This window comes from Thermobia domestica, chromosome 7, assembly GCF_964235325.1.
Source record: "Thermobia domestica chromosome 7, izTheDome1.hap1.1, whole genome shotgun sequence".
Taxonomy (NCBI): domain Eukaryota; kingdom Metazoa; phylum Arthropoda; class Insecta; order Zygentoma; family Lepismatidae; genus Thermobia; species Thermobia domestica.
This window is the reverse complement of record NC_137460.1, coordinates 112,116,017-112,142,792: the sequence shown is the minus strand read 5'-3', so window position 1 is coordinate 112,142,792 and position 26,776 is coordinate 112,116,017. Positions and strand designations below refer to the sequence as shown.

The 26,776-nt window shown below is 35.6% G+C and overlaps 2 protein-coding genes across 4 annotated transcripts in view; one reads left to right on the top strand and one right to left on the bottom strand.

Annotated features, from left to right (window-relative positions):
- Positions 1-794: 794 nt before the first annotated feature.
- On the bottom strand, positions 795-21,983 carry RNaseX25 (Ribonuclease X25). Of its 3 annotated transcripts, none has more exons than XM_081765163.1 (5): positions 21,868-21,983; positions 17,321-17,469; positions 14,406-14,552; positions 12,547-12,922; positions 795-2,009 (listed from the first exon to the last, which is right to left on the bottom strand). In XM_081765163.1, the coding sequence occupies exons 2-5, from the start codon at positions 17,407-17,409 to the stop codon at positions 1,767-1,769; spliced, it is 855 nt and encodes a 284-aa protein (XP_081621289.1). In that variant the 5' UTR covers positions 17,410-17,469; positions 21,868-21,983; the 3' UTR covers positions 795-1,766. The 3 variants fall into 3 exon arrangements, with proteins under 3 accessions (XP_081621289.1, XP_081621291.1, XP_081621290.1); XM_081765165.1 differs by having other exon boundaries at positions 21,858-21,981; XM_081765164.1 differs by having other exon boundaries at positions 21,847-21,973.
- Positions 21,984-25,711: 3,728 nt separating this feature from the next.
- Positions 25,712-26,776, top strand: part of LOC145690350 (uncharacterized) — a 71,768-nt gene continuing 70,703 nt past the window's right edge. Inside the window, exon 1 of the mRNA XM_081765162.1 lies at positions 25,712-25,883. Coding sequence (XP_081621288.1) covers positions 25,882-25,883 — 2 coding nt within the window. The 5' untranslated portion in view covers positions 25,712-25,881. The remainder of the gene's footprint in view (positions 25,884-26,776) is intronic.

Genomic DNA, 26,776 nt, shown 5'->3' with positions numbered 1-26,776 from the left:
GTACATGTGCAAGACTAGTACAACAATGAAACAAGTGCCGAACATTTTACATAATACTGAGAAATGTTTCAAAACATAACACTGAGAAATGTTTCAAATTGGATGCACCTCTGAGCTGGTTTTAAATTAACACACTGTCTTTCACCATAGTTCCTTGTTCTTCCCCTTTGTTTCTGAATATATGGTTGCATATTTGATTTCATTTAAGGAGAAAAAATGAATTGATACTAAAGGAAGTTACACATAAAAACACTGGCGTCTCTGGCATGTAAATTTTGGGGGGACATAAAAAAAGCTATTTAAATAGTACTGCCTAACCCAAGCTATATATTATCTTTGATTTCATTTGTTACTTTCCTGGACCCCCCTGAGAACTCCGAACTCTGTTATAATCGTTTCACAGCCTGAATGTTATATTCCAAATACGGTCGTTAGTAAATAAATTAAATTAGAATAAAATATGGAATATTTTGTACTTCAAAATATTGGGGGGACGCGTCCCCTCGTCCCCCCGCCAGAGACGCCCATGCATAAAAATACAAACTAAGACCACGTGGATTAAGAAGCCACCACTATCGTGGAGACAATAGCAGATAACAGTACATTTTTAACACAAGGTTCTATGATTTTTCATCAGGAACAACAAAATACAATAGGCTTATGTACAATACTCACTGTGATCAGTGTGAATTTTGTGTTTAGTTACGAACAATTCCGATAACCATGAAATTTATGTTTTCGTAATTTCTAGGTTCTCTGACAGCCGACAAGTTTTCTTTAGTCCTGAACATAGGTTTTTTTTTTTTTTTTTTTTTTTCAACGTATTTATTTTGACATTCACAATCTCCTATACTCTCATTGACATTTTCACTTTCTGTACGACAACGAGAATTATCGAAACAGCTATTCGAAAGCAAACACAAAATTAACATAGTCAATATTTTACTCAATTCTATGATAAATACTATAAGAAATTCTTACAATTCATTAAGGGATACTACGCTTAATTTGGGCATTCGCAACCTGAATACATGTAACAGAAAACGATTTTGAAAATTGATATGTTTTGTTGATGAATTTTGACATTGGTTTTATTTAAAGGGACAAGTTATTCCTCTAAATGTTCTCCTTACAACCTACAACTTACAATTTGTTTTAATAACTCATCTCATCAATGAGCTCAGACCCATCTGATAAGTAGCTGTGTGAAATCAAAACTTACTAAAAAGAAGGAACTTGTGTGAATGTACTTAGTAATATGTTACGTTTTTTGCTTACTATTTGTAGCCGTCCTTTTTATCATTATATGACAAGATGTGTAGGGAAGGCACTACCGAAGTTGATCAACGAAACTGTTACAATTATTTAAAATGAAGAAACGTGGTTCTCAATATAGATCAACTAATTATACGATCAAGATGAACTACTACTAATAAATTTTCTTACTATTAGTTGTATTTCAAATATTAAGTTTGGCATACTTCCCCTTTTCTTGCTGCAAGACAAATAGTGCTTTTAATGTGTGCAAGTTGAAATTGTTTTTATTTCATTACTGATACAAATGTCTAAGGTCTTTACGAAACATCATACTTAATATTTTAAACATATTCTCCATACACTTCACAATGACTACCATGTAAACAGCTCAAGTATACTGTGAACCACGTTCCTCTATTCCCAGAAGTTATAAGTATTTTATTTTTCAACTTTGTTATTTTCATTTTACTTAAATACTTTGAGCACTTTATCCAATTATAAAAGATTACTTAAAATGTTACCCAATCTATCCAACGTATTAAGTTTAACGTTGATATTAGCCAATGCTCATGATAAGCTGGTTCAATACGCTCAGCTAACGATATTATATTTGGATAATTCACCTGACGATTATGTGGGCAATTGAATATAGGAGCTCCATTTTCATGTGTCTTCGTCTCATCACAGTCAGTTGGTTGAAGATCTTTGGTAAAACATATTCTTAACTCAAAGAGATATACCTCTTTAGTGTCCTAGGAGGAAAAAAAAAGGAGAAACGTAATTCTAAAAGCAGTATAATAATATGATGCTTAAAACGAGCAGAAGTGGATACACTAATATGGATTAAGAGCTTCGATTTAACGCGGATCATAAATAATAATATACAGGGTGTTTCAAAACAACAACAACAACGTTTGGGAAGCGATTCCTGACACCAAGATAAGACAAAAAGTATGAACCAACCTGGGTGCAGAAATCCGTCATTTCGGAGTTATAGGCTGCCGAAAACATGAAAAAACTGAACTTTGAAGGTCCATAGCTCCAATACTGTAGGATCTATCGTAGTCAAGACTTCACTTAGGAACTAGTACAAGACTTCACATGAGAACTAGTATGTGTCCTATTCAATTATCCATGTTTCAGAGTCCTGCAGTACTTCCGCTACAATTTTTATAGAGATACTTGGTGAGTACTTCAAATTATATGCCCGTAACCAAACTCCCTCTTTCTGCGTGAGTACCGCAGGATTCTCAAACATGGAATTTTGGATAGCGCACATATTAGTTTCTAAGTGAAGTCTTGATCCGACAACGGTAGGTCCCATAGTTTTGGAGCTATGAACCTTTAAAGTTCAATTTTTCATGTTTTCGGCAGCATATAACTCCGGAATGACGGATTTCTGCACCTAGGTTGGTCTATACATTTGATATTATCTTGATGTTAAGAATTACCTCCCAAACGTTGTTCTTGTTGTTTTGAAACACCCTGTATATCTTGATAAAAATTATATATTTCAAGTCTATGATTTTTTTTTTTTTTAATGGTACAACAGTTCAATGTAAACGACAGATACGTTAATGTATCTGTACCTATGGAAGTTTCATCGTCATATTAATTGTAATTTATTATGAATAAATGCTATAAAATGCTACTAATAAGTTTTATATAATAATAGTGTACAAGATGGCGTCAGGCTCCAGGTCGATGCAAAGTGGTGCTCTTATTTTTTACCTTTTTTGATGGTTGTGTGTGGTGTTCGGGTGCGTGTTCTGGTGTCGTCATATTCCTTCGGTGTTGTGACTTTCCCAAGTGTAGTGTTGCCAATGAAACATGAACTGAAGTGCAATGAAAGATCCTTCCATTACATTGCTGCTGCTTGCATACCAAGAAGACCGCCATGTGCATTTTTAGCTTCAACTGAAAGTGACAGAGGAACTACCAGTGACTGTGTGACAAGGTATGGTTCAAAAACAAAAAAAAAAAAAAAAAAAAACAGTACCTCATTCTCTTTTATCTTCTCTTGCTTTGTGGTGATATTCACATAAACCCTGGCCCATCTGGTCCAGACTCCACCAGTGCTTTTAATATTTATTACCAGAATGTTCGTAGTATTAAAAACAAATTACTCGAATGCTCAATCAACCTAGGCGAGATAATGGAACTGGATTGCCTTGCAGTGACTGAATCATGGCTCAATAAATCTGTGAACGACAGTGAACTTACTTTCTCAAATAATTTCTCCATCTTTCGTAAAGACAGCATAACTCGTGGAGGTGGAGTGATGATCTGTATAAATAATAAGTGGAAGAGCAAGAGAAGATTGGATCTTGAACGGAATTGTGAAATTATTTGGGTGGAAGTGTTTATTTCAAAATGTAGCTCTGTGTTTATTGGGTGCTTCTATAGACCGCACAAGAACACTCCTCAGTACATCTTAGAAGCTTGTTACAAGCTTCTCACTGTTACAAGCATTATCACTCGGTGACGTTATCCTATTGGGTGATTTCAACCTCTCCATCACGTGGCAGGACAATAAGCATGGCATCTCTAAAGACGGAAATGACAATTATTTCATGGACAATTTTATTCATGGACTTGGACTAGGTCAGCACAATATGCATAATACCCGCAAAAAAAGCAATCTGGATTATGTTCTCTCTAACTTAGAACCTCGTCGTATTGTTCCATGCAGAAATCTCTTTCCCTCGGACCACGATTCCTTGGATGTTTCATTCAATTTCTTCCCCTCCAGTACTACAAACCAGCCCCTTAAAAGTAGGTCACAACTTCTTTGGAAGAAAGCCCCCTGGGGTGACATCTGTCGGGCTATTGAACTCTTTCCTTGGTGTTTGTTGGAGACAGGATCTGTCGACGAGGCGGTGGACCTATTCACATCTGTTGTCCACTCAACTATAAAGGATTTTGTCCCTGTAAAAATATCAAAATCGAAGAAGTTTCCGGTCTGGTTCGACAATGAGCTGCGTGATCTTCTTAAAAACAAAAAGGTTGCCTGGAATCTATGGAAGTCACATCCGAGTGACTACACATACAAACAATTCGCTAAAATTAGAAGCTTTACGAAGAAGGTACAGCGACGTAAGTACTTTGAATACATGGACTCAATTGGTGATTTTACTGTTAGCAACCCTAAACTATTTTGAACTGTAATTAAATCTCGATCGAAATCTCCCGGCATACCAGCAACAGTTCATGACGAGAATTTTGAAGCTAGTGATGGTGAGAGACCCGACCTTTTTAATAACTACTTCTGTAAAACATTTACCGCCTTTCCCCCTACAACCCATCTTCCCCCTCTCCTCCCCATTTGTACTAACACCTTATCAGACCTCTCTACCACCCCGGGTGAGGTTTTGGTTCTCTTGCAGTCGCTTTCTCCACATAGATCTCTTGGGCCCGACAACATTGGCTCTCTCTATCTTAACAAAACTGCTTCAGCTATTTCAGTTCCTTTATCCATCCTATTCAATAGATGCTTCAGAGAAGGATATTATCCCACCAGCTGGAAACTAGCTCATGTGACCCCAATATATAAATCAGGACTTAAAGATCAAGTATTCTCCTATAGGCCAATATCTCTTCTTTCTGTAATATCTATTATCTGCGAAAAAATATCAAAGACAGGCTTCTCAAATTCACGTCACCTTACATTCACACCTCTCAGCATGGCTTTCTACCGAAAAGCTCAAGTCTCACAAACTTAAGTACTCTTCTTTCGTGTGCAGTTCAATGTATAAATAACAATACTCAATTAGATGTCATTTATTTTGATCTGTCAAAGGCCTTTGATTCTGTCAGTCACATTCTTCTTCTCCACAAGCTTTCCAATAGGTTTAATGTACATGGTAAATTTCTCTCTTTAATTACCAGTTATCTAAAGGGCCGTAAACAGAAAGTTGTTATTTCAGGGGCGACTTCTAACCCCCAACCTGTGATCTCGGGGGTGTCTCAGGGAAGCGTACTAAGGCCCCTGCTATTTGTCCTGTATATGGACGATTTCTACTCTTACGTATCAGTTAATCCTAGTGGCCTTTTGCTTTTTGCTGACGATTGCAAATTATATAGAGAAATATCATGTTTCCATGACACAATTGCCCTACAGGAAGACATAAATTATCTTGTAGACTGGTGTGAAATATGGCAATTGAAACTTAACAGTAAGAAATGTGACGCTATTACAATTACTCTGAAAAAGTATCCTGTTCCCTCCAAATACCATATTAACGATTCCCCTATAACACATTCTGCCAGTCATAATGATCTTGGTGTCATCTTTGATTCGAAACTCTCGTTCTCTGACCACATCTCCTCAATAGTTAAGAAATCAATGCGTATGCTGGGGCTTCTTTACCGATTCACTGAACTACGTACTGTAGCATCATTAACAACATTCTATAAAACTCTAATAGCACCCAAGATCGAATACTGCTCTCCCATATGGGCCATGGCCGCACTTACACCTCTCTCTAGACTTGAGTCTGTTCTCAATTTCTTTATTGCAATAGTACGTTTTCGTGTTCCCGCACTTCGAATATTACCTAAGGAGGAAATTTTGCGATATCTTAATATCCAGACGCCGGAAGTACGCAGAAATAACTCTGATTTGAAGTTTCTTCAAAAGATTGTAAATGGGAACCTAAGATCAGAAACCCTAATTCAACAACTATCCTTACATGTCCCTTCCCGCAAAACCCGGAATACCTACCTATTCCATCTTGCACGCCCTAGGTTGACAATTATACAGAGGTCTCTTTTTTCACCGAGTACCCAACTATTATAATAATCTAACAAGTGAGGTGGACATTTTTTCGAGCTACCCGGTGTTTGAAAGAGCAATAAAACGCGTGCTGGCTAAATAATATTACTTGTGCACTCTTTGTTAATACTATTGATGTTATTGTTGTTGTTTATTTTTTAATTCTTTTTCTTTTTTCTCTTTTTTTTCGCTTGTTGACATTTCCCTGTGTAAAATGGCACAATTATGCTGTATCTGGGAATTTGTTCAATAAATAAATAAATAAATAAATAAATAAATAAATAAATAAATAAATAAATAAATAAATAAATAAATAAATAAATAATAATAATAATAATAATAATAAATCTTTATTGAGGACGAGGTTCAGCTAAGGCTGTTCTACCACCTAGCCCTAAAGCACCAATAGAATATAGTATGCACCAATAGAAATATAGTATCGATGAAATAACGAAAACTGTTTGATTCAAAATAAATGTACATACCTCTTCTTACCTGGCTTCAAAACATCGGCTGTACCCTATTTGTTTTAAATTAAGGCATAAAAGGTTAGTCTTATTATTTATTTATTTAGCGTTTAAGCGACCATCATATTGTACATTTGTACATACAGTACATGTCAAAATATTTAATAATTCTATATAATAAACAATAACAAATATTTTCTTATTCACCGTATTAGTGTTACAGCATGATTCTATGACGTCACATAGAACATGTCAAGGTGGTTTTATATACACTAAACTATATCTGTTGTTATACACATTTTCATTCATACTGCCAATACCTATATTATTCGACTTCCAAACTATGCTATGCATAATTGTCGGAAGTCTAATAGAACGTCTATGTTCGTCCGTCCATGCGTTTGTTGAGAGGTATTAGAGCAAAAATGGAAAGATATATCGAGAAGCGGTTTTTTGCAATCGATTCAACGTCTCAGGAATAGATTCCATATCTTAAGCTAACACTCTATTCAAGTCGGAAGTAGCAGAAATCAACCATTTCTATCTTCCGCATTTATTGCCACAGAACAAAAACGTTTAACAGATAGCGGCAAGCGTTTTTTTTTTTTTTTTTTTTTTCAATTGGTTCAGCGTCTCAAGAGAATATATCATCGTAACCTGCAACACTCTACAGAGATCGGAAATAGCTCAAATATGCTACAAAGAGCAAAAACGGTAAATGATTCTAAGAATCTTTTATTATATTATTATTATTATTTTCAATCGATTCAGCCTCCCAACAATAGATTCCATCTCCTCCGTTAACCCTTTATTTAAACCGAAAGTGGTATAAATAAATAAATATTTCCGGTTTTAACGTTCATCGCTATAGAACAGAAACAGTAATAAATAGCAACAATTGATTCAGCGTCTTAAAAAAACACCCGTAACACTCTACAGAATTCAGAAGTGTTTCAAATTAACTAGTACTTCCGGTTTCAATATTGATTTTCATAGAGCAAAAATGGTAAGAGATATCGAGAAGCGGTTTCTTGCAATCGATTCTGCGTACCAAGAATAGGTCCACTCTCGTCCATTAGTTCCATTCAAATCAGAAGCAGTAGAAACCAACCATTTCTTACTTTAATCTTCATCGCCATAGAATAAAAAGGGTGACAGATACTGACAAGCGGTGTTCTTTTGCAAAGGTTCAGTGCCTCAAGAGAACATATTACCAACTGCAACAGTCTACCAAAACCGGAAGTGGTAGAAATTTACTAGCACTTCGGGTTTCAATACTGATTTTCACAGAGCAGAAACAGTAAGAGATATGAGAAACATATTCTGACACAGATTCTGAGTTCTACGAATGAGTTTTGTGTCGACTTTTATATATCTATTGAAACCAGAAGTGGTGAAAATCACAATTTTTCAGTTACAACACTGATTGCATAATGGATAAAAAGGAAATAATTAGCGACAAGCAGGTTTATATATATATATATATATATATATATAGATAGATAGATAGATAGATAGATAGATAGATAGATATTATAGGGAGCTAGCTTTAATGCAAGGCTGAGGAATTCAGTGTTGATTAGCAGGTTCCCCACCCCGTCGGCAAGAAACGGTCACTCGACGGTCCTGGGCAGGGTTGCCAGTGCGTTGTGAAAAAAACTCAGCTAATACTCACTTAATTCAAAGAGTTTATGCAATTATGCAATCCCTATCGAAGATCTCTGTATACGTGAACACACGCAAATTAGGCTGTGCTAACAAATGCTTCAGTTTTTTCTCCCTCGCTTCTTCGTCGCACTGCACTATGGCCTTCCTTATTACTTCTCTAGCTTCGCTGTGTATAGTTTGCCCTCTCTTACGCTGTGAAGGTATTGTCAAATGAATAATAAGCAACAAAACCGCAACCACAACAGCACACAAACAAATAACCAACTCACACTAACTCTTCAGAATGACATTCATGTGACAAATTTTTAACCCTAGCAACGCTGACATATAGGAGGGTAAGGGAGTATTGCAAGAGTCAGGCAGAAAGATTGTTGAAATTTTTCCCCCTTTACCTCAGCTCCCGCTGGTAAACAAGCTAGCTCCCTATAATAGATAGATAGATAGATATAGATAGATAGATAGATAGATAGATAGATAGAGAGAGAGAGAGAGAGAGATGGATTTAGCACCAACAATATACTTCACCTCTGATTTTATTCTTCTGTTGCAACCGAGAGTGACAGACATCAATTACACTTCCGTTTGAATCTCCATAGAGCAATATCATTAAAAAATAGCAAGTAATGTCTTTTTGATATGGATTCGGCGTCCGAGGAACAGTAGTAACGGATGTACTACTTCAAGTTTGAGTATTGAGTTCGCATAGCTTGGAAGCCTACTGTAGTTTCACACTCTGAAACGAAACTCGCTTGTTTATTTGCCGATATTGTACACACGTTCAAGGTTTCTAGACCTTCAATGATTTCATACTATTACAAGCTTCTAGCCGAACATGTCATAAAATTCAGAAACAGAATACATGCAACGCTGCAGGAGGTAGTTTGTTAGTCTAAATCAGGTCTTGAGTTTCTTTTGTTGTAGGGTAAGGTTTTACAAATTAATATTCCTCTATACTTAGGACCTTTTTGTTAAAGTGCAGTGAAATATTTAGTTTAACGTTTCACATATATAACCTGTTGCTTAAAGAATTCGAAAGGCAAATGGCTGTGAGCAATGATGAAAGAATTAGTAGACAAAAGTGGGATAAAATGGGAAAACTTCAAGAAAACTCATAGATACTATGTTCTCCATTACAATCTCACATGGTCTGGGATTAAACTAATATTTCTTTACACCAGAGCTATGCGGTTTATTAAGAAACCACCCTATGATACTTAGGACCTAAAAAACGCAACGAACTATACTGAAAAAAATGCCTATTTCATGAAATTGCATGCATTTTAAATAAAGAATACACAGTGTAGATACTCTAAATTAAATAGAGTTTTTACAGTTAATAATCTTAATGACAAAAGATTTGTGAAACTCCACAAAATTCTTTTCCTCGCCATTATTATTAACTAATTTATAATACTAGATAACATATTTTTTCTCATTTTGTGTTGCATGAGATTTTTTTTAACTGTTTCTGTATAATTCATCATCAGTGATTTCAAATCTGAAATCTGTTTTCCTGTACATATTATACGAAGAAAATCCATAGCAACCCGTAGTTTTCATACAATTCGAAGCTTTTGATCTTTCTGGAAAGATATTCTAGCGTGCCCCGTACTTCATTTCCCCGTCTTTATGTTTCAATAATTATTGATTTGTAATGTAATCTGTAATCCAGTTATTGTTCTCACTAATCAGTAACAATAGGTACTTTTACTCAGTGACGACAGCAGTTTTAATTTCTTTGGGGAGACAAGTGGAGGGGCAAAGAATATTTCAGAGGGCAGCTATCTTTTGTGTATCGAATAGGGTGACTTTATATTACTTGACCTACATTACAATAAAAGCATGTCGGGGGAAGGGGGGGGCAACCGGTGGACGAAGGTACGCCCTCCTACTTCGGCATCGTCACTGCTTCTTCTTCTTCTACCACTACTACTATTACTACAACTCTAATAATAATAATAATAATAATAATAATAATAATAATAATAATAATAATAATAATAATAATAATAATAATAACGTCATCAATGCTCATGGTAATTTACCGACGTTAACTAAATTAAGAAAAAGTAAAGAAGGAAAAAACAACCTTTAAGTTATCAAATATACCTGATATTTTCCACGCGATGTTTGTTTTTGCTATTTTCCTTAACAAACGAAAACATACAGACATGTAATGGTTAAGAATTTTTTTTTTAAAAAAAGACACGACTGTATATGGTCGTAACAAATCGTTTCTTTTCCTAGTTTTCAGTTCGATCATGGTTTCTTCAAGTGGATATAGATGTGTAAATAAATCTGATGCCTTTTGCTACAGATGCGGTTTCTACACACTTCTCAGTCAATAGCAGAATATAACATAGTATGTGAGGCGTGCATATAAAACATATTTTGAAGTTCTTTTTGGAGACCAAGACAAAAAATGGGCTCCGCATATTGTGTTATAATTGTGAGGACATGCTTCGTCATTGATGAAAATGAAACCGAAAGGGTATAACTTTCCGTGTCCCGATGGTATGGAGAGAGCACAAAGACCACACAAAGAACTGGTATTTTTGTCTGGTCAATATTAAAAATGTTGGGACGGAAAATAGGTATGCGATCTTCTATCCGAGTATTCCCTCAGCAATGCAACCCACCCTGGACCCTGCACTTTGAGGAATTCCCAGTTGCCTCTTCTGAAGACAAAGCAAGTGAACATGGCGAAGATATCTACGAGGATTGTGATAAGAGATACGAAGAAATGATTGTAGAATCCGAAGACTCTTCACATGATACCAAGCAGTCATCAGCCCCGCAGCAGTTAAACTAACTGGAGTGCATAACGCATAACTTATGCTTTCCCACGAAAGTAGCTGAGAAACTAGCATTCAGACTGAAGGAAAAATGTATCGTACCGCTCCACAGAAAATTCATATGGCCAACAACGAAAAAAAAAAATCTCAGAAGGCTTTTGTTTACTGATATAATATCTCAAGTCTTGTCAGCCAATTAGGTTTCAGCTCATATAATTCAGCAGAATGGCGATTATTTCTCGATAGTTCTAAGTGTAGCCACAAGTATGTTTTGCACAGCAGTAAAGTTTATGGAGCAGTTCTAATTGTTCTCCCAATTCATTTGTGGTAAGAATATAAGTTTCAACATATAATGTAAGCTTGTCCTACTTTCTCTTTCGAGAAGATTAAAGTAGGTACATTTTGTTGACTCAAATTCACATTCTTGTACGTGAGGATAAATTTATAAGGAAAATGGATAGCAAAGAAAGGCTACATGACTATCTTCTGTGGATCTAGTAAAAAAAAAAAAAAAAAAAAAAAAAAAAAAAAAAAAAAAAACGCGATAACATAAAGGTGGACTACTATGAAGTTCTGATTGAAAGAATGTTATAGTCTTCATGCGATCTCCGGTGTAAATAAGTTTAAAACTGCATTTTTCTTTTACAGTGAATTCGATCAGCTTCTAGAAAACCTTGATGAAAGTGATGAACAGGAAAAGCTCTGCAGTCAATGGAAGAGCGCTATCAAGGGGACGCGACAAGAATATGATAACATATTACTGCTAGAGTATCAAACGAGATTGTCCTGAACAAGTTCACAAACACAAAAGCTACAAAAGCAAATTTTGGTCTCATTAGAAGTCATTTGAAACTCTGCGTGCCACTTATATATTTTTCTCATCATTAGCTGTTTTCTGTACTTATATATTACGACATTAAATAGTGTTTAGTACTTCAATAATAGCTTTTGTAGCTCTATTTTATTTTTTAACTGTAATGATTATCGTGAAATATTTACATGTTTTTGTGCATCTTCGATAAGATGAAATACAAGGCGGCATCTAAATTAAAAATGCTGACTTTAAACTTCATTTAAGAACATGCATCAAGCTACAAAATTGATTAAGGTAGGAAACTATAATGTCAAATTGAAAAAAAACTAACTTAAAGAGGAAAATTAATATCAGATTTAAAATTAGCGCATCCAACTAAGGTTACAGCAACTGCCGGTATCAATACAACGAAAAATTTGTTCCTCAGTCAACTACGCGCTATAAACATTTTGCATTCCGTAAGTTTTATTTTTAACGATGATACACAATGTACACTATAGTTTGATTAAATTTTGCACAGACCTCTTAATAACATTAAAACTTTTGGCCTTTTTAATACGAAAAGACAGGAAGTGAGTTTTGTAAAGATTCAAATAGTTACGTATTATGCAATATTACAGATGTAACTAATACAAAGCTATCCGAAAATATAAATGTTGCTGAAGCCTTTTGTTCTCGCACGTGAACGAATTAACCATTTCTACCTTAAAGAAACATATTTTCCACATATAAACAATAATACAATCATTAAAGAAACATTAATATACTTACCGGAACTGTATAGCATTCTAATATTGGATCTTTTCCAAAATATTTTTTAACAGTTTTCCATATGACTATTGGATCGTATGTTTTGTTATGACTAGGTTCAATCCCTGCGTTTGACAATATATTTGTCATTTGGAACTGATTAAGCCAATCAATGCCTTGACCGAAGTAATTCGTTTCGTTGTTAAGACTAGGAATGCTTGTTGCGCACGTGCCGTGTTTGTCCCATTCATGTTGCCATAAGCTAGTTTCAGGGCTGTTAGCTTCAATGTTCGGCCAGTAGAGTTCCAAGCTATCTTCCAGCGGTTTAATCTGAGTTTCGTTAAAAGGCCACGATGAGTTACAGTACTGAGGATATAGGCTACTATAGTTGGAAGGCCTGGAAAACATTACAAAACACATAAATAGACTTTATTTTATTCAAAATAAAATAATGCAATCTTTCTAACGGGTGAACCATTAAAAGTGGCGGATTTAATATGCTTAATAAAATACTGTATATCACAAAATAGTAAATACTTGTACATCATTACGAATACATATTCAGATTTACGAATGAAAGATGGGATCCGGCATATGCTCCACATGACTTGCTTTGCAGGACTTCACTCTTTCGAATAAATTTATACATACTTGTAGAAGTTCAGTTTTCTCCTTGGGCTCTTGTACTGTTCAGGGTTATTTGCGCAGACCTTTGAGACTTCAGAAACCCTAACAGGAAGTAGTAGCAAGGAGCAATGTTGCATGACCTGGGCGGCTAGTTTTGGTTATTACTTCCAACGAGGACTTGGCCTGGGAATTTCTCACACAGCAAGACAATCGTCTCGTGGGAGGTAGCGCCATCTTGTTGAAACCACTTGCGTTCCACATTAATTACGTTCAAATGCAGCTACAAATAAAGTGGTAACCATATTGAGGTACCATTCTCCATTTTCATCCACGTCTTGAAAAGTACTATTCTATTATTCCACCAGCCCAAAACCCACACCACACGGCTCCTTGTAAGAGCAGTGTTACCAACCCAATCACAAGATATTTTGTGTAAAACAGACTTGGCAGCGTTGTAATTACCTAAAAACATCTTTCTTCTTCTTCTTCTTAAAAAAAAGGCATTCTTTTAAGCACATTAAATCCGTTGCTCTTCTTGGGACATCCTTATTTCAAATATAGGTTGAATAAAAAGTAGTGGCAACAATGTTTTCACGTCAGAGGACTGTGTTTCAGTATTACAAGATTTCCATAGATGATAAGGCAATGTGAGACGAATGGTAACGACTGTGTGTTATTCAGTCAAAAGCAACGGTGCCGTAAAGTAAAGGAAGGAAGTGTAAGCACAATAACAATTTGTTTCGGAAAGACAAACAACGTGCATGGATCAAGATTGAAGTGGCATGTGGGCGCAGTGTCACAATGTTTTCAAGGATTTCGTGACGACTTTTTCGCCAAAATGAATGAAAAAAAAAAAAAAAAACTTCATATAATGACACAATAATCCTCGTCGGTAAATATTACCGCCCTTCATTCACTTCGCCAATCTAGTTTGTTCCAAATGAGGCAGGGACAATCATGCAAAATGTACTTAGAATTTCGAGATATGGCAATCTTATTTTAACAACTGTAACCTTATTCTTTTTGCCTCCCCTCCTTTTTTTCTTGTAAAGGAAATATTAAAAAAGTGCTCAAACACGTCTTTAATTATTTTAAATGAAAAGTCTATATACCAAATTTCATGTCCCTAACCTTCAAAAATATTAAAGTATGTATCTAAGGTATCAAGTGCAATCAATATTTTGCAAGGATAGAAGGTACCAAAAGTAGTGACAACATTTCCCTAGTAATTAATGAACAGAAAACTTTCTTACCAAATACCATGAATCGTCCAGAAATCCTTCAAACTATCCAGCCTACATGTATTATTGACATTTTCGTTCTTTAACTGTAGACAAACAGTGAGAGGCCAATGCTGCGTAAAAATTAATATTTCGAAGTCATCTGATTCAATTTCAGCCCTAGAAGATTTAGAAGAGAAAGACAGAAAATAATAATTATTATATTCTTTTAGAAAAACTTTTTACATGCACAACATTGCTATTCTCTTTTGCAAAAAGACTACCACATGTACGAGCAAGAACTCTGACTGGGTAGCACAGAGTTCCATCTCGATTGGTCCAAGATTTAAATGCTGCTGAAAATTTAGGTTATCAGTCAGAACAGAAGGTTAAATAACGGGGAAGTATCCACGTATTGTAATGGAACTTCGAAACCTACTGTTGCACGAATTATTTTATTAGGTACATTATGTTTTCTGTCAAGTGAGCTTCTTTGTCATCGGCTAACTTACAGTATAGTGTCTACCAGTAGTGGAAAGAAAATTAATAAATCTTTATTGATCGAGAAAAGTATATCTGTTAGTACTTACGAAAGCGCTATCTGTTTATAATTTGATAAACGTTCAAAATAGGTAATTAAAAGATTGGGGAGAAATCGCACGTCTTACCTCGTATCCCACTTATATAATATTAATCACTACATAAGGATCCTATGGTTTGTTCGACAGTTGTATTATATAACGCATAAACGTAGCTTATTTTAAGAGACAGTTGAATATCAACACGTATGCACAAACAAATAATCTAAACGTTATATCGTAGAAAGTCGAAAAATCCTGTTGGGATAATGCAAATATACTAATAGGCATCTCAACGCTTAGAAGTTGTAAGCTCAAATTCCTGTCACTATCGTGCCTAACGTAATCACCTATTTTCGACTTTTCTGCTAAACCAGTTGCTTACAATATCAAAAAGCTCAGAAGTCATCAAGTGTACGAATAGTACTATTTAAGTATGAATATTCGACATTTACATTATTTCCCAAACCTCGACTGTCTCGGAGTCCGTTGACACTTAGGTTTACGAATGTCATATTCTTACGGTTTGAATACGAAATTGGATCGCTACCGTAATACAGATGACTGATCGGGTTATATTCGACCGATTTTCAAAGTACGCTTATCCTATAAAAATCCATGCCGCTATTACCGGTTGTGTTCTATCGGACTACCAGCCAGTGTTTCTTCCAGACTTGTTTTTTTTTTTTTTTTTTGGGGGGGGGGCACTGCCCTCTCGGAGGAGACAAAAATAATACGTCTATAATATAATAATAAATAGAATAGTACCAGCAGTCCCCCCCTCGGAACATTTTTTCTGGAAGAACGACTGCTACCAGCGATACGGACTATCACCCCTATTTCTACTGTAACACCCTATGTTGGAGCACAAGCATACATATTCTATCCCATTTTTACCTACGCGTTTCTTATAGGCTAGGAGGGTATGGGAGGAGGCAATATTGGTGACGTCATTTTAAGTCTAAATGAAAAGAAAACCATCCTTTATGCACTATCATGAAAGGGAATAACATGGATTCTCTGCGCCATGATAAAATCAGAAGGACGATGTGATGGTATGGACTCTTTGTTCATGTAGATCCGCACCTGATTCTTGTTGGTTACGTACAAACGAGGGATTTCTTTCCCATAGATTGGGATCATAGTGGATTCCTAGAAGTAGCCACCATTCATTTCATTTTATTTTTCACCTTGCGTACCTCCAACTTCCCCTGTAACCGTATCTGGAGATAATCATGATTTTTTTGGAGGAAAAGTTTCTGTGCACTGGCGGTAAAACTGGGGATATTCCTTGCAAAAGGTATCATGCTACATAATTCCCGAACGTTATCATTACGCGTGAGACAAATTTAGGCCTTATCCAATGTAACACACACTTTTTATATTCTGAACCAGAAAAGTGTCTTCAGTAAAGTTAGCGGAGTTCGTCTTACGTTCAGAAATGTGGCATAGGAGGAGCTTGTAAACTAAGTCCTTTATGTACGCACCGCAGATCAAGACGTCGAAAACTGACGTTGCTGTAAGTAGACTAGGCCAAATTAAATCTCTGCGCTGTATCTCGTTGGGGTGGTGCATTCTAGAAGCACTTCAAGCGACAGTTTTGCTACTAGCCTCTGTTATACAAATGTTCTACATGGGTTCCATTTGTCTATGCCTGGTCACGATATTTTTAGCTGTGATCACTCCAATTATCAAACAATTTTCTCGACACTGTCTCCCTATTCGGTTGTACGAAAAATGTTACTAGAAAAAAGTCATGATGTACCCTTTCGAACAGTTCATTTTTTGCGACATTTCACTAGCACCAACAGGACACTCCGGCACCTGCAAGCTGAAACACCATGTTGATAACGACGCCGGTTTCATGTTTCTAGTGCAATTACACACATGACAGCAGTATGGCCAAATAAATCGGATACAAACCGATTAAGCTTCTATAATAAAAGAGAAGTGCCTTATGGCTTGCAATTCATGATCTACCATTTTGCGTTATTCTTTTTAATTTCTCCTTTCTTACTATACTGAACTGTAAACTAGTTTTTCGTTGGTCGAGCAAATAATTTTAGCATGTACGGCTCTAAACGACTTTGTTACTACAAAAGGAAAAAATGGAAAAAAAAAAAAATCAAAGTAAATTTCAATTTATTTTTATGCAGATATATTTTCTTACTTGATTAAATTAAAATTCTTTATTTCTCTATAACCTTATCTGTCTTGCAAAAAATACAACCACTGTAACTTCTACATATACAATTGTTTCCAACTCATTGGGAGCAAACGAAGTCCCAAGTACATAATTCTTGACCCATCCACAGCAGCAGAAAGGCATTATTATTATTATTTAGTTGCTCAGTTGTTAAAAATGCTTACCTAATCTCTGTACTTGTCCATACTAATATCAAGACGGAAGTTAACTGGAATATGCAGGAAATAATCTGGCTGGAAGGAATGAGTTTCATTTCAATACTGCTGGCTTCTTTAAACCAAGTGTTTACAATCCATAAAGATACGAAAGATTTCTGTAATATGAAAATATAATTATTGCTCCAGATTAAAAACAAAAAGAGAGAGACAGAGAAAAAATACATGAGACAATAATAGCTATGAAAGTATGCATTTCCGAAGTGATGTTTTTTGAATTCGTTTAAGAATTTATCTTAGATTTAGTTTTGGAAACGAAAAATTGTTCGTTATAGTTGGTTTAGAAAAGACAAATTATTTCATTTCACAAATTGAAGTCAGCTGTGGGTGTTATGTTGAAAGCTCTGAGTCCCAGGCTTTGCACGTTTATTCGTCAGCTTTATTAATTTATTTTAAGTTTATACCTTTGTTTAAATTCTGAGAATTTCTGAATTAGAAGAAGCTATACCAGTTCTTGATAACTTATTAAAAACTACGCTTTAGAATTCTGAACGTACAGTCATTTTCAGTCATATTTATACTGATCTGAAGTGTCCTTATTTTCGTTTTAGTTTAGGAAAGATAGGCAAATTATTCTCTGAAGATGTAGCCTAAAATCTTGAAAACAATGTTCATGTAACAGCTGTGTACTGTAATGCTACTGACAGTAAACCGTATATGTTAGATTGTCCTCATTCCACAAACATGAATAGATGAATTCTCTCTACAGTCAACGAAGTTCTGCAACTGCGGATATTTGAACATTTTCCAGATTTTAGATTACATTCTCAGACAGAGAATTATTTGTCTACCTTTCCGAAACTAAAATGAAAAGAACAAAAAAATAAGAAGGAGACTCCAAAATTTAATATGGGTATGACTGAAAATTATTGTATCTCTCCGAAATTGCTGTACGTATTCCGGAATATATTGTCTCGTCATACTCACACTTTTTATTTTAGAGTTCGATACTTTGCTACATAAAAGTAACGCATTATCCATCATAGTGTGGTTTGTGTATTTTTCAGAATGTTACAAATAAGCTTAACCATACTGGCAATGTTTTTCATTATATAACAGAAGCTGAGAGATGTAATTGAAACAGTAATATGTAACGTTTACAAATAAAATAAACAGTTGGTGGCGAAGATGAGGGTTTCCACAGAAAATTTCAGTATCAACTCTTCGTACACCAAGATGGGTTAAAAATTGTCTACACTTTTATTTCCTAGGGTAGGATAAGAATTTGTATGGATATTTCTTTAGTATCATGTCATAACTCAAGTTTTGTGTCAAAAATAATATAAATTTTATTTTCAGTCATTCAACATTTTTAATTTTTAGAAAATAAGTTTTACGTCCCACGGGTATGCCGGTTAGGCTAAAGGAGACGGTGAATATGAGAAATGAATGAAATGGTGGAATGAAGAAAGTGGGAGGAAACGGGAGAACCCCGAGAAAACCCACGCACACGGGCCTGTTGTTCTGTATGGTTACGAATCATGGCCGTTACTCTGAGGAAAAAAAGAAAATTGAAAGGACTTGAAAATAAAATACTGAGGCGAATATTCGGGCCAACAGGAACGAAATGTGGAATGAAGGAAACTTCGTAACGAGGAACTGCATAATTTATATCTTTATCGAAAACTGATACGGTCATTAAGTCTAGAACGCTCAGGTGAGCAGGTCATGTATCCAGAATAAATAAATAAAAAGTAGGAACGCTTATAAAATTTTAACTGGCAATATAATAGGAAAACGACCATTAGGAAGACCTAGGCGCAGATGGAAGAACAATGTACAATGAATCTCGCAGAAATAGAAGTACAAAGTAGAAACTGGATCCAGTTGGCTAAGGACAGAAGTTAATGAAGAGCTTTTCTGAATGTGGCATTGAACCTCCGGGTTCCATAGGCCATAAAGTTAGTGAGGGTAGGATTACTAGTGTGAAACAATTATAAGTGGTACCGGTATAGGAAGTCATACATCTATTGATAATCCTGAAAAAATGAAATGAAATCTTTGAGTTTTACGTCCCACGTTTATGCCGGTTAGGCTAAAGGAGACGGTGATAGTGAGTCACGAATGAAATAGTGGAATGAAGAAAGTGGGAGGAAACAGGAAAACCCACGCACACGGTGTTTGTCTACCACAAAGTTCACTTGGCGGGGGTTGGGATCGAACCCGGGACCCCAAGCACCAGAGGTGAACGCTCTACCGCGAGCCACCGCGGCCCCTGATAATCCTGAGTACTTATAGTAATGTTTACAGCAAACAATAAGTTTTTGGCACAAGTTATTTCCTATATTTCACACATCTTAAACCAACACAAAAAACACATTAAAGTACTTATAAATACAATATACAAGCACGATCGAACTGCTAAGTCCCCTCGAGGTTAAGCGGTTAGCGACGTGCCTTTGGTATGAGAGGCAAAGGTTAAATTTTTGGAGGGAGTTAGGTAGTTCAGATTCGACTTAAGCTGTTGGTACACGACTCACAAAGCCTCGCTGTTGAAAGGGATGCTAAACTCAAAATCAAATCAACGATCGAACTGCTGATAGTAGTAGCGAGTTAGCCCAGGTTAGGGCGTATCATTCGCATAAGTAATAGTTTTTGCGCATAACTATAATCGTTTCGCCCTGATCTCTACGGATGTACCTCCGCGCAGATCACAGGCCCGCCCTATCCTTACGCAGAATAGATACAATTCTTGCTTATAGTGGGAACATAGCACAGGTTAGTCGTGATTTTTGCATGAATAATCGTTTTAATGGCACATAATTTTGCACGTATATTATAAATCTGTTAGCAATTATTTCGGAATGTGCCTTGAAAATAAGTGTGTAGAACGTCTTAGAGAATCACGTAAAGCAAGAAAGTGAAGGAAAATATATCTTGAATTTGTTGAACTATTGTGAATCTGGATTATTTCACTTTTTAATGTATTAAGTGACAGCAAATAGCATTCACTTGACTGTACTTCAGGTGCGTCAATCTGTATACTATTCGCCTACTTTTGCTTGCTTTTTCTGTTATTCTTCCCAGAATATAGGTACTCCTTTGTGAAAGCATCCCTAATAAAAATGGCATTATGAGTTAGGGAGCAAATCTTCAGTGTCTATAGTCAATTCATATATCAGTATCCCAAAAAAAAAGTAATGCATCATTTGCTGACTTACTTCTGTAATACTCACACAAAAAATTGAAAGTTACATGTGAATTGGTGCATTCGATCGAGTAGAAGCCCGGTTTACGAGACCACATATGTATTCATGAATACATACTTCTTTCATCATGAAATTAACTCCCAACACCTTATAAATCGCTTATGTAAGTAGTTGTATTGCTATGGGCAAATTCGTTTTAGGAGGGCCTAACCGCTATTATAAATATAGCATGAGGGCATATGCTATGAAAACGACTGTGCAAAAAACACCAACCAACCTATGTATGGTGGCCATTAAAAGCAAAAATTTCATTTACCCGCACAAGACCAGGGCGAAACTGATGGGTCCATGTGGATGTGTATCTGTAGGGAGCAGGCGCATGAGCGACGGTGGATATACGCGTAAACGAAGATACTGGAAACAGATTAGGTTCCTCATGTTACTAGATGCTTCACTTGTCGGACAGCTTTCCGACACTTCTGTCGTTACGAATCATAACTATACACACTGCATTTTATAGCAATTCAGGTCATTATAGCTTCCTTATGGCCTATTACGTGGTTAAACGGAAACACTTCAACATTATCATTCCCATATTTTTCTTTGAAACTAACATTATACATTCTACTTTTAAAGTAATATTGGATATTTCGCATGTAAATTTTATAAATCTATGGTCCACTAGACTGGACTGTCACCCTCAGAGGATTTAAAGGATTAAATTCCGATACGCACGCTTGGGTGGAAGGTTACACCATTACGAAGGGACTATATTGAGGAAATTGAGAATTTGTATGGAGGCTGTGATTTATCAGTTTCGTTTAATGCTTGGCTCCGTCACACTTAGCACCGCCCTGTTTTCGGCGCACGGTGCGCCTACCCGTGTCGCAATACGAATTCCCTTGAATGATTACCTAGTATAGGTAAACTGTGATTTCCCAGGCAATTAGTAATTTTTGAACAGTCGCTTCTATTTGTTAAAATCTGGCGGGTGTTAATAGAACAAATGCCGGTTTAAACAACTATTTCAAAAACCTTAAGTATGAAAGCGAGTTAATATAGTACAAAACACCATGCTTACATAACCATCTAAACACAAAAACAAACAAACTCTTTTTAATTATACACATGGCCTAATAGAAGATTAGAACCTTTATTAAGCTCAGACCCACATTCGCAGAGATGTGCTATAATATCACTTAGGATAAAGAATGTCAGCCATTAACGACATATTATTTTTAAAAATGTGAGCCATTAGCGATAGATTAATAATTTATTTTTAAAAACAGCCTACAGTTTTAAGTAAATTCGTGTTGTTTGGACTACCTTATATACACCTTTTATCACCTGATGTGAATCCAAATATTAGATATCCAATCTTTGTATTCTTTCACTGGTTATAAAGTCATTGGACTTTTACAATAAATGAACAGCTGTTTTCTGTTTACATACATAAAGTCAACCTACGCAGTCAACGTTGCCAGCCCTGAGTTCAAAGATAGCAGTAGCAGGAGCACGAAAATTTCATATCTTAAAACATAATCGAAAACTACTTTATTGACATCATTGCAATTTATGAACTATTTTATTAAAGAAATTTATATGATTTTGTTTAAGTCCCCTGCACCCACATATATTTTATTCTAAACTGAAAACCACACGTCCAATCTCCTTCTTCTTCTGTATCTTCTTGACTTACCGAAGATCGCTTTCCCTGCAATTATAGGCGGTGATTTCAAAAGACAAAGATGTAAGAATGAGATGAATCTTTAAAGATGATTACAAGATGCAAAATAACGTCGATCGTTGTAAACATATATAATAGGCATGAAGAACAGGTGGAGATAGGGCAGTGTTCGAGGTGGAAAAAAAGCAGAGGTGGTATGTTTTATTACGATTTTAGCTCAACATACCGGCTATCTAAATGTTGAAATACAGTGAGGGTATGTTACCCAAAAGATTGCATTTCTATTTACATAATGACTGAAAACCACTGGAGAGCTTTTGTTTAGTTACGGGGGGGGGGGGGGAATGGAGAGACTTTGGTCTCTCACCAACAACTTTCTATCCCCTTACGCTGTATTATAGAGCATTATACATAAAAAAGCTCAAAAATTCAGTTTTTGTATTAACAATTTCCTGCGGAAAAGCTCCCAGACCCCTCTCTCGACTGAAGGGTATTCCAAACCCCCGGAAGAATCGCTCCCACAGCAGACAACCTCTAAATCCGCTTATGCTCAAAACACGACATTTATATTAAAAGACAAAAAGACAGACATACATACATACGAAAGAAACAATTCCATATGGCACATCGAAATATAAACTAGATGAAATACTTTCAAGACACCTCATTTTAAAAACAAAAGGTAGGAAAAAGATGTCGATGTTGTCAGCTTAGAGATTATTTCTACCTAAGAAAAAGCTCTTTTTATGTGCAAAGCTATTCGTTAATTACTGGGTAAAAAAACGGAGTTATTAAAGGTATTTAGCACCTAATCTCTCGTGGCGTTATGTCTTGATCACTGAAAAGTCAGGGGCGGTACGCTTTTATCACTGAAAAGCCAGAGACGGTATGGCATACCATCGCATACCGTCTCACTTCGAACACTCAAATAGGGTGAAAATTAACGACTCGACATTAATGGGGCGTTTACACTTAGTCGATTTAGTCGCACGACTATATCGACTGGCTGCATTTGCCACTAAATCGAAGCAACTAGGCCGAATCAGATTGATGGATGTGTTCAATTATTTCAACCACAGAAAATAGAACGTCTTTTAATTCAGCTGCCAGTCGATTAGTCGCCTTTGATCAACAAGCGATTAAGTTGAAGTCCCGTTTACACGGTCGATTAAGTTGAAAGTGACGTCAATTCAACTGAATCGAACGCAAATCGACTAAGTGTAAACGCCCCATAAAGGGACCAGAACCAAGAAATGGCAGGCGATGTTGATACCTCCCAACATGGAGTTATCATGTTAGGGAATTTTCGTACACCCTGTATAACATCGCATAACAATGTCAGACAAGATGTAGAAATTGTATTAGTGCAATATTGAGATTTATTTCTTTTTGTTAATATTAGAGGGAGAATGAGGTTAGGAAGTGTTTAGAATAGGTTAGGATTTATTTTGCAGTTATTCTATATATTTTGTTCATTTCTGCCTTGATTTCTTATATTTTCTTTAAGATTTTAACATATTTCTCTTCATTTTCATCAGTATAACGCATTTCCTATCTTAAATCATGCTAAAAGCTCTCCCAGAAATTTTCCTCAAATTTTAATTTAAAATATTATTCATAAAAATTCTTTAATTATCAGCCATCTTGATAGAAATTCGTCAAAATTACTCAATTTTTAGTTCATCTTCAATCTTGTGTAGTATAACGTCAGTAGCACAGATTTATGAAATTATCTATAATTGGTCGCTTTCCTTTGAAGTATCTTAAGTCTAGCCTACTTTGGAGAGGCATTTAGCCATGTAAATCTACGAAATGCTTATAGCCTTAAATATAGCTAATTTTTATAAAACGTTTGCCGTTTTGGGCTTTTTATTACCCGTTACATTAATTCTAAAGATACCTTTTCTTTAAAAATAAAGTGTAATTTTTTTTTTAAATAGCCTATTGGTCATTATATGTTATGGTATTAATTGATTTCTCTAGACAAAGGGTGTTTTATTACGCAACAAACACTTGTTTTTCATTCTTTTTCTCTCGCTCCACCCACAGGTTTACAACTACTTAACAATACTTATCGACTCAGAAAGAATTTAAATGTCGCTCCCGTAACAGCCACGATTGCTACTTTTTAATTATTTTAATTTTCGCATTTCATTGCAAGAATGAAAGTTTTCTAATACAAATGTAGTGAACTGTTCGGTTCTTCAAGCCACAGAGATTATTATTATTATTATTATTATTATTATTATTATTATTATTATTATTATTATTATTATTATTATTATTTATTAAAGGAAACAAATAGGATATCTAATTAACGTGAAAACTCTCAATGAAATCATGATTCATGTGGGTGTACGGAGAAACAAGATGTGATTGTATACGGACTGTGACCTGCCGAAAGAAGTACTACTGAAAATTGGAACAATGACAGTCTACGCAAACACAACCAATCCACAATCTAACGATGGTGCATCCAGTTCCGGTGCCTTGGCTAGCTGCAACGTCATCAATTATGACTTATTTCAATTCAACTGATAATATGGCTGTTGACTTTCGTAAATCAGATGAGTTGTTGATGGATTTTACCGTAATTTAGTCAGGTATGTTGCAATCTTCCAGGCAGCATACCCTCACTGCATTTCAACATTTAGATAGCCGGTATATCGGGTTAAAATTATAATGAAACATGCCGCGTCTGCTTCGAACACTGCTGAAAACCGTTGGAGAGCTTCTCTTTAGTCACGGGGGAGTAGGACATAGAGATACTTTGATCTCCCGCCCAACTTTCTGAAAATAAATAAATAAATATCTCCTTATATTGTATTATAGAGAATTATACACGAAAATTCTCAAAAACCGAGTTTTTACATTAACAATTTCCTGCAGGAAAAACTCCAGAACTGCCACTCGACTGAAGAGTATTCTAAAACTCCGGAAAATCTGTCCCCCACTCCAGACAACCCCTAAATCTCCCATACTCAAAACATTAAGGCAAGAAGATACACACACATACATAATAAAGAAACATGGCAAATCAAAATATATCCTAACTGAATTTCTTTGAAGACACTTCATTTTAAAAACAAGAGATAGGAAAAGATAAAAATGCAGTGTGGGACAGATTGTGTGGGACAGAGTGTGTCTGGAGTGGGGGACAGATTTTCCGGAGTTTTAGAATACTCTTCAGTCGAGTGGCAGTTCTGGAGTTAAACATGTTGTTTACTTAGAAATTCTTTCTACATAAGAAATGAAAGCTTTTTAAGCGCAAAGCTATTCGTCACTTATTGTGTATAAAAATGGATTTAGTAAAGGTATTTAGCATCTACTCTCCAATGACGGTATGTCTTGATCATTGAAAAACCAGAGGCGGTATGGCATACTACCACATACCATCTCACTTCGATCTAGTTCAAAATCTAGCATTTTTTTGCGTGAATAAGCTGAGTTCCTGAATGCCATTTAGCCTATTTTCGTCAAGGTTGTTGGCAACACTGGAGAGAAGAAGAAGAAAAAGTAGAAGGAAATTATTAGTGTCAAACTGGATCATTCGTGTTAGTTGTATTACAGAAAAATTAACAATCTTGTATCACGTATACAATAGAGTTCTATCACGTTACTGCATTGGAGGTGGTATCGCAGCGCTTGTCATCCTCTGCTTTTAATACTTCACAATGTAATACGCTTTTATTAACTTATTATACGTAGAAAAGGAACTCACCTTGCACCTGGTATTTTTGTATATTTATTTACCCTACATCAATATTTTAGCCCGCGCTGCACTTAAAAGTATTGAACACCACAGTTCGAACCATGTCTGTTTATTTTTAGGATGTAAATGTTTTCAGGAGAAGGTTTCTGTTCGAGGTATTTTTCACGTAGTATTAAGTCTGTTCATTTATGTACAAAATTTGTGTACAAGGTGGGTTCCTTGTGTATCTTAAATAAGTATTTTAGATCGTCTACAAGTTATAATTTATTATACGTTTAATACACCTAATAACTGCCCAGCTGTGTTTGTCGCCTGGGCTTTATTAAGAAATTGGTGAGAGAGTAAAAGATTAAAAGTTTGATAGTTTTTGTATCTCGTTATCTTTGGTTCATGAAATGTACCCTATGTATAACATGTAAGTAGATGTTGATATTTACAGGGCTAGTTCTGCATTCATGCACCAAAACTAAATAATAATAATAATAAAACTACAGGAGAAACCAGTTCTAGTTACATAAGAGTAATTAATGTATGAATAATCCGTGAAGTGAATAGAATAGAAATTCAGTGTGTGTAGTGGGGGAACATAAAATGTTGCCGGGGGAAAGTCGCACACAAAATTAGGCGCACAAAGAAAGTTGATCTATACAAACCGTGAAAATAAGTACAAAGTTAAACTTCCCGTGAAACATCTAACATAACCTAGCAGAAACTAACATAAATTGACTAAAATTAGGGTATATTTAGCAAATAGTATCAATTTTTAGAAAAAAGTCTGGCCGTTCAAAAACAAAATTTGTTTTATATAGGTAACGATACATTGTCATAAATTAAAAAAAAAAAAAAAAAAAAACAAC

What these genes read in the sequence shown, in the direction of transcription:
- RNaseX25 (XM_081765163.1), bottom strand. Translation starts at nt 17,409, where the DNA reads ATGAAACTCATTCCTTCCAGCCAGATTATTTCCTGCATATTCCAGTTA. An exon ending in TGGACAAGTACAGAGATTAG is followed by an intron (nt 14,553 to 17,320) that starts GTAAGCATTTTT and finishes TAAATCTTCTAG; the next exon opens with GGCTGAAATTGAATCAGATG. An exon ending in TAGAATGCTATACAGTTCCG is followed by an intron (nt 2,010 to 12,546) that starts GTAAGTATATTA and finishes TTTTCCTCCTAG; the next exon opens with GACACTAAAGAGGTATATCT.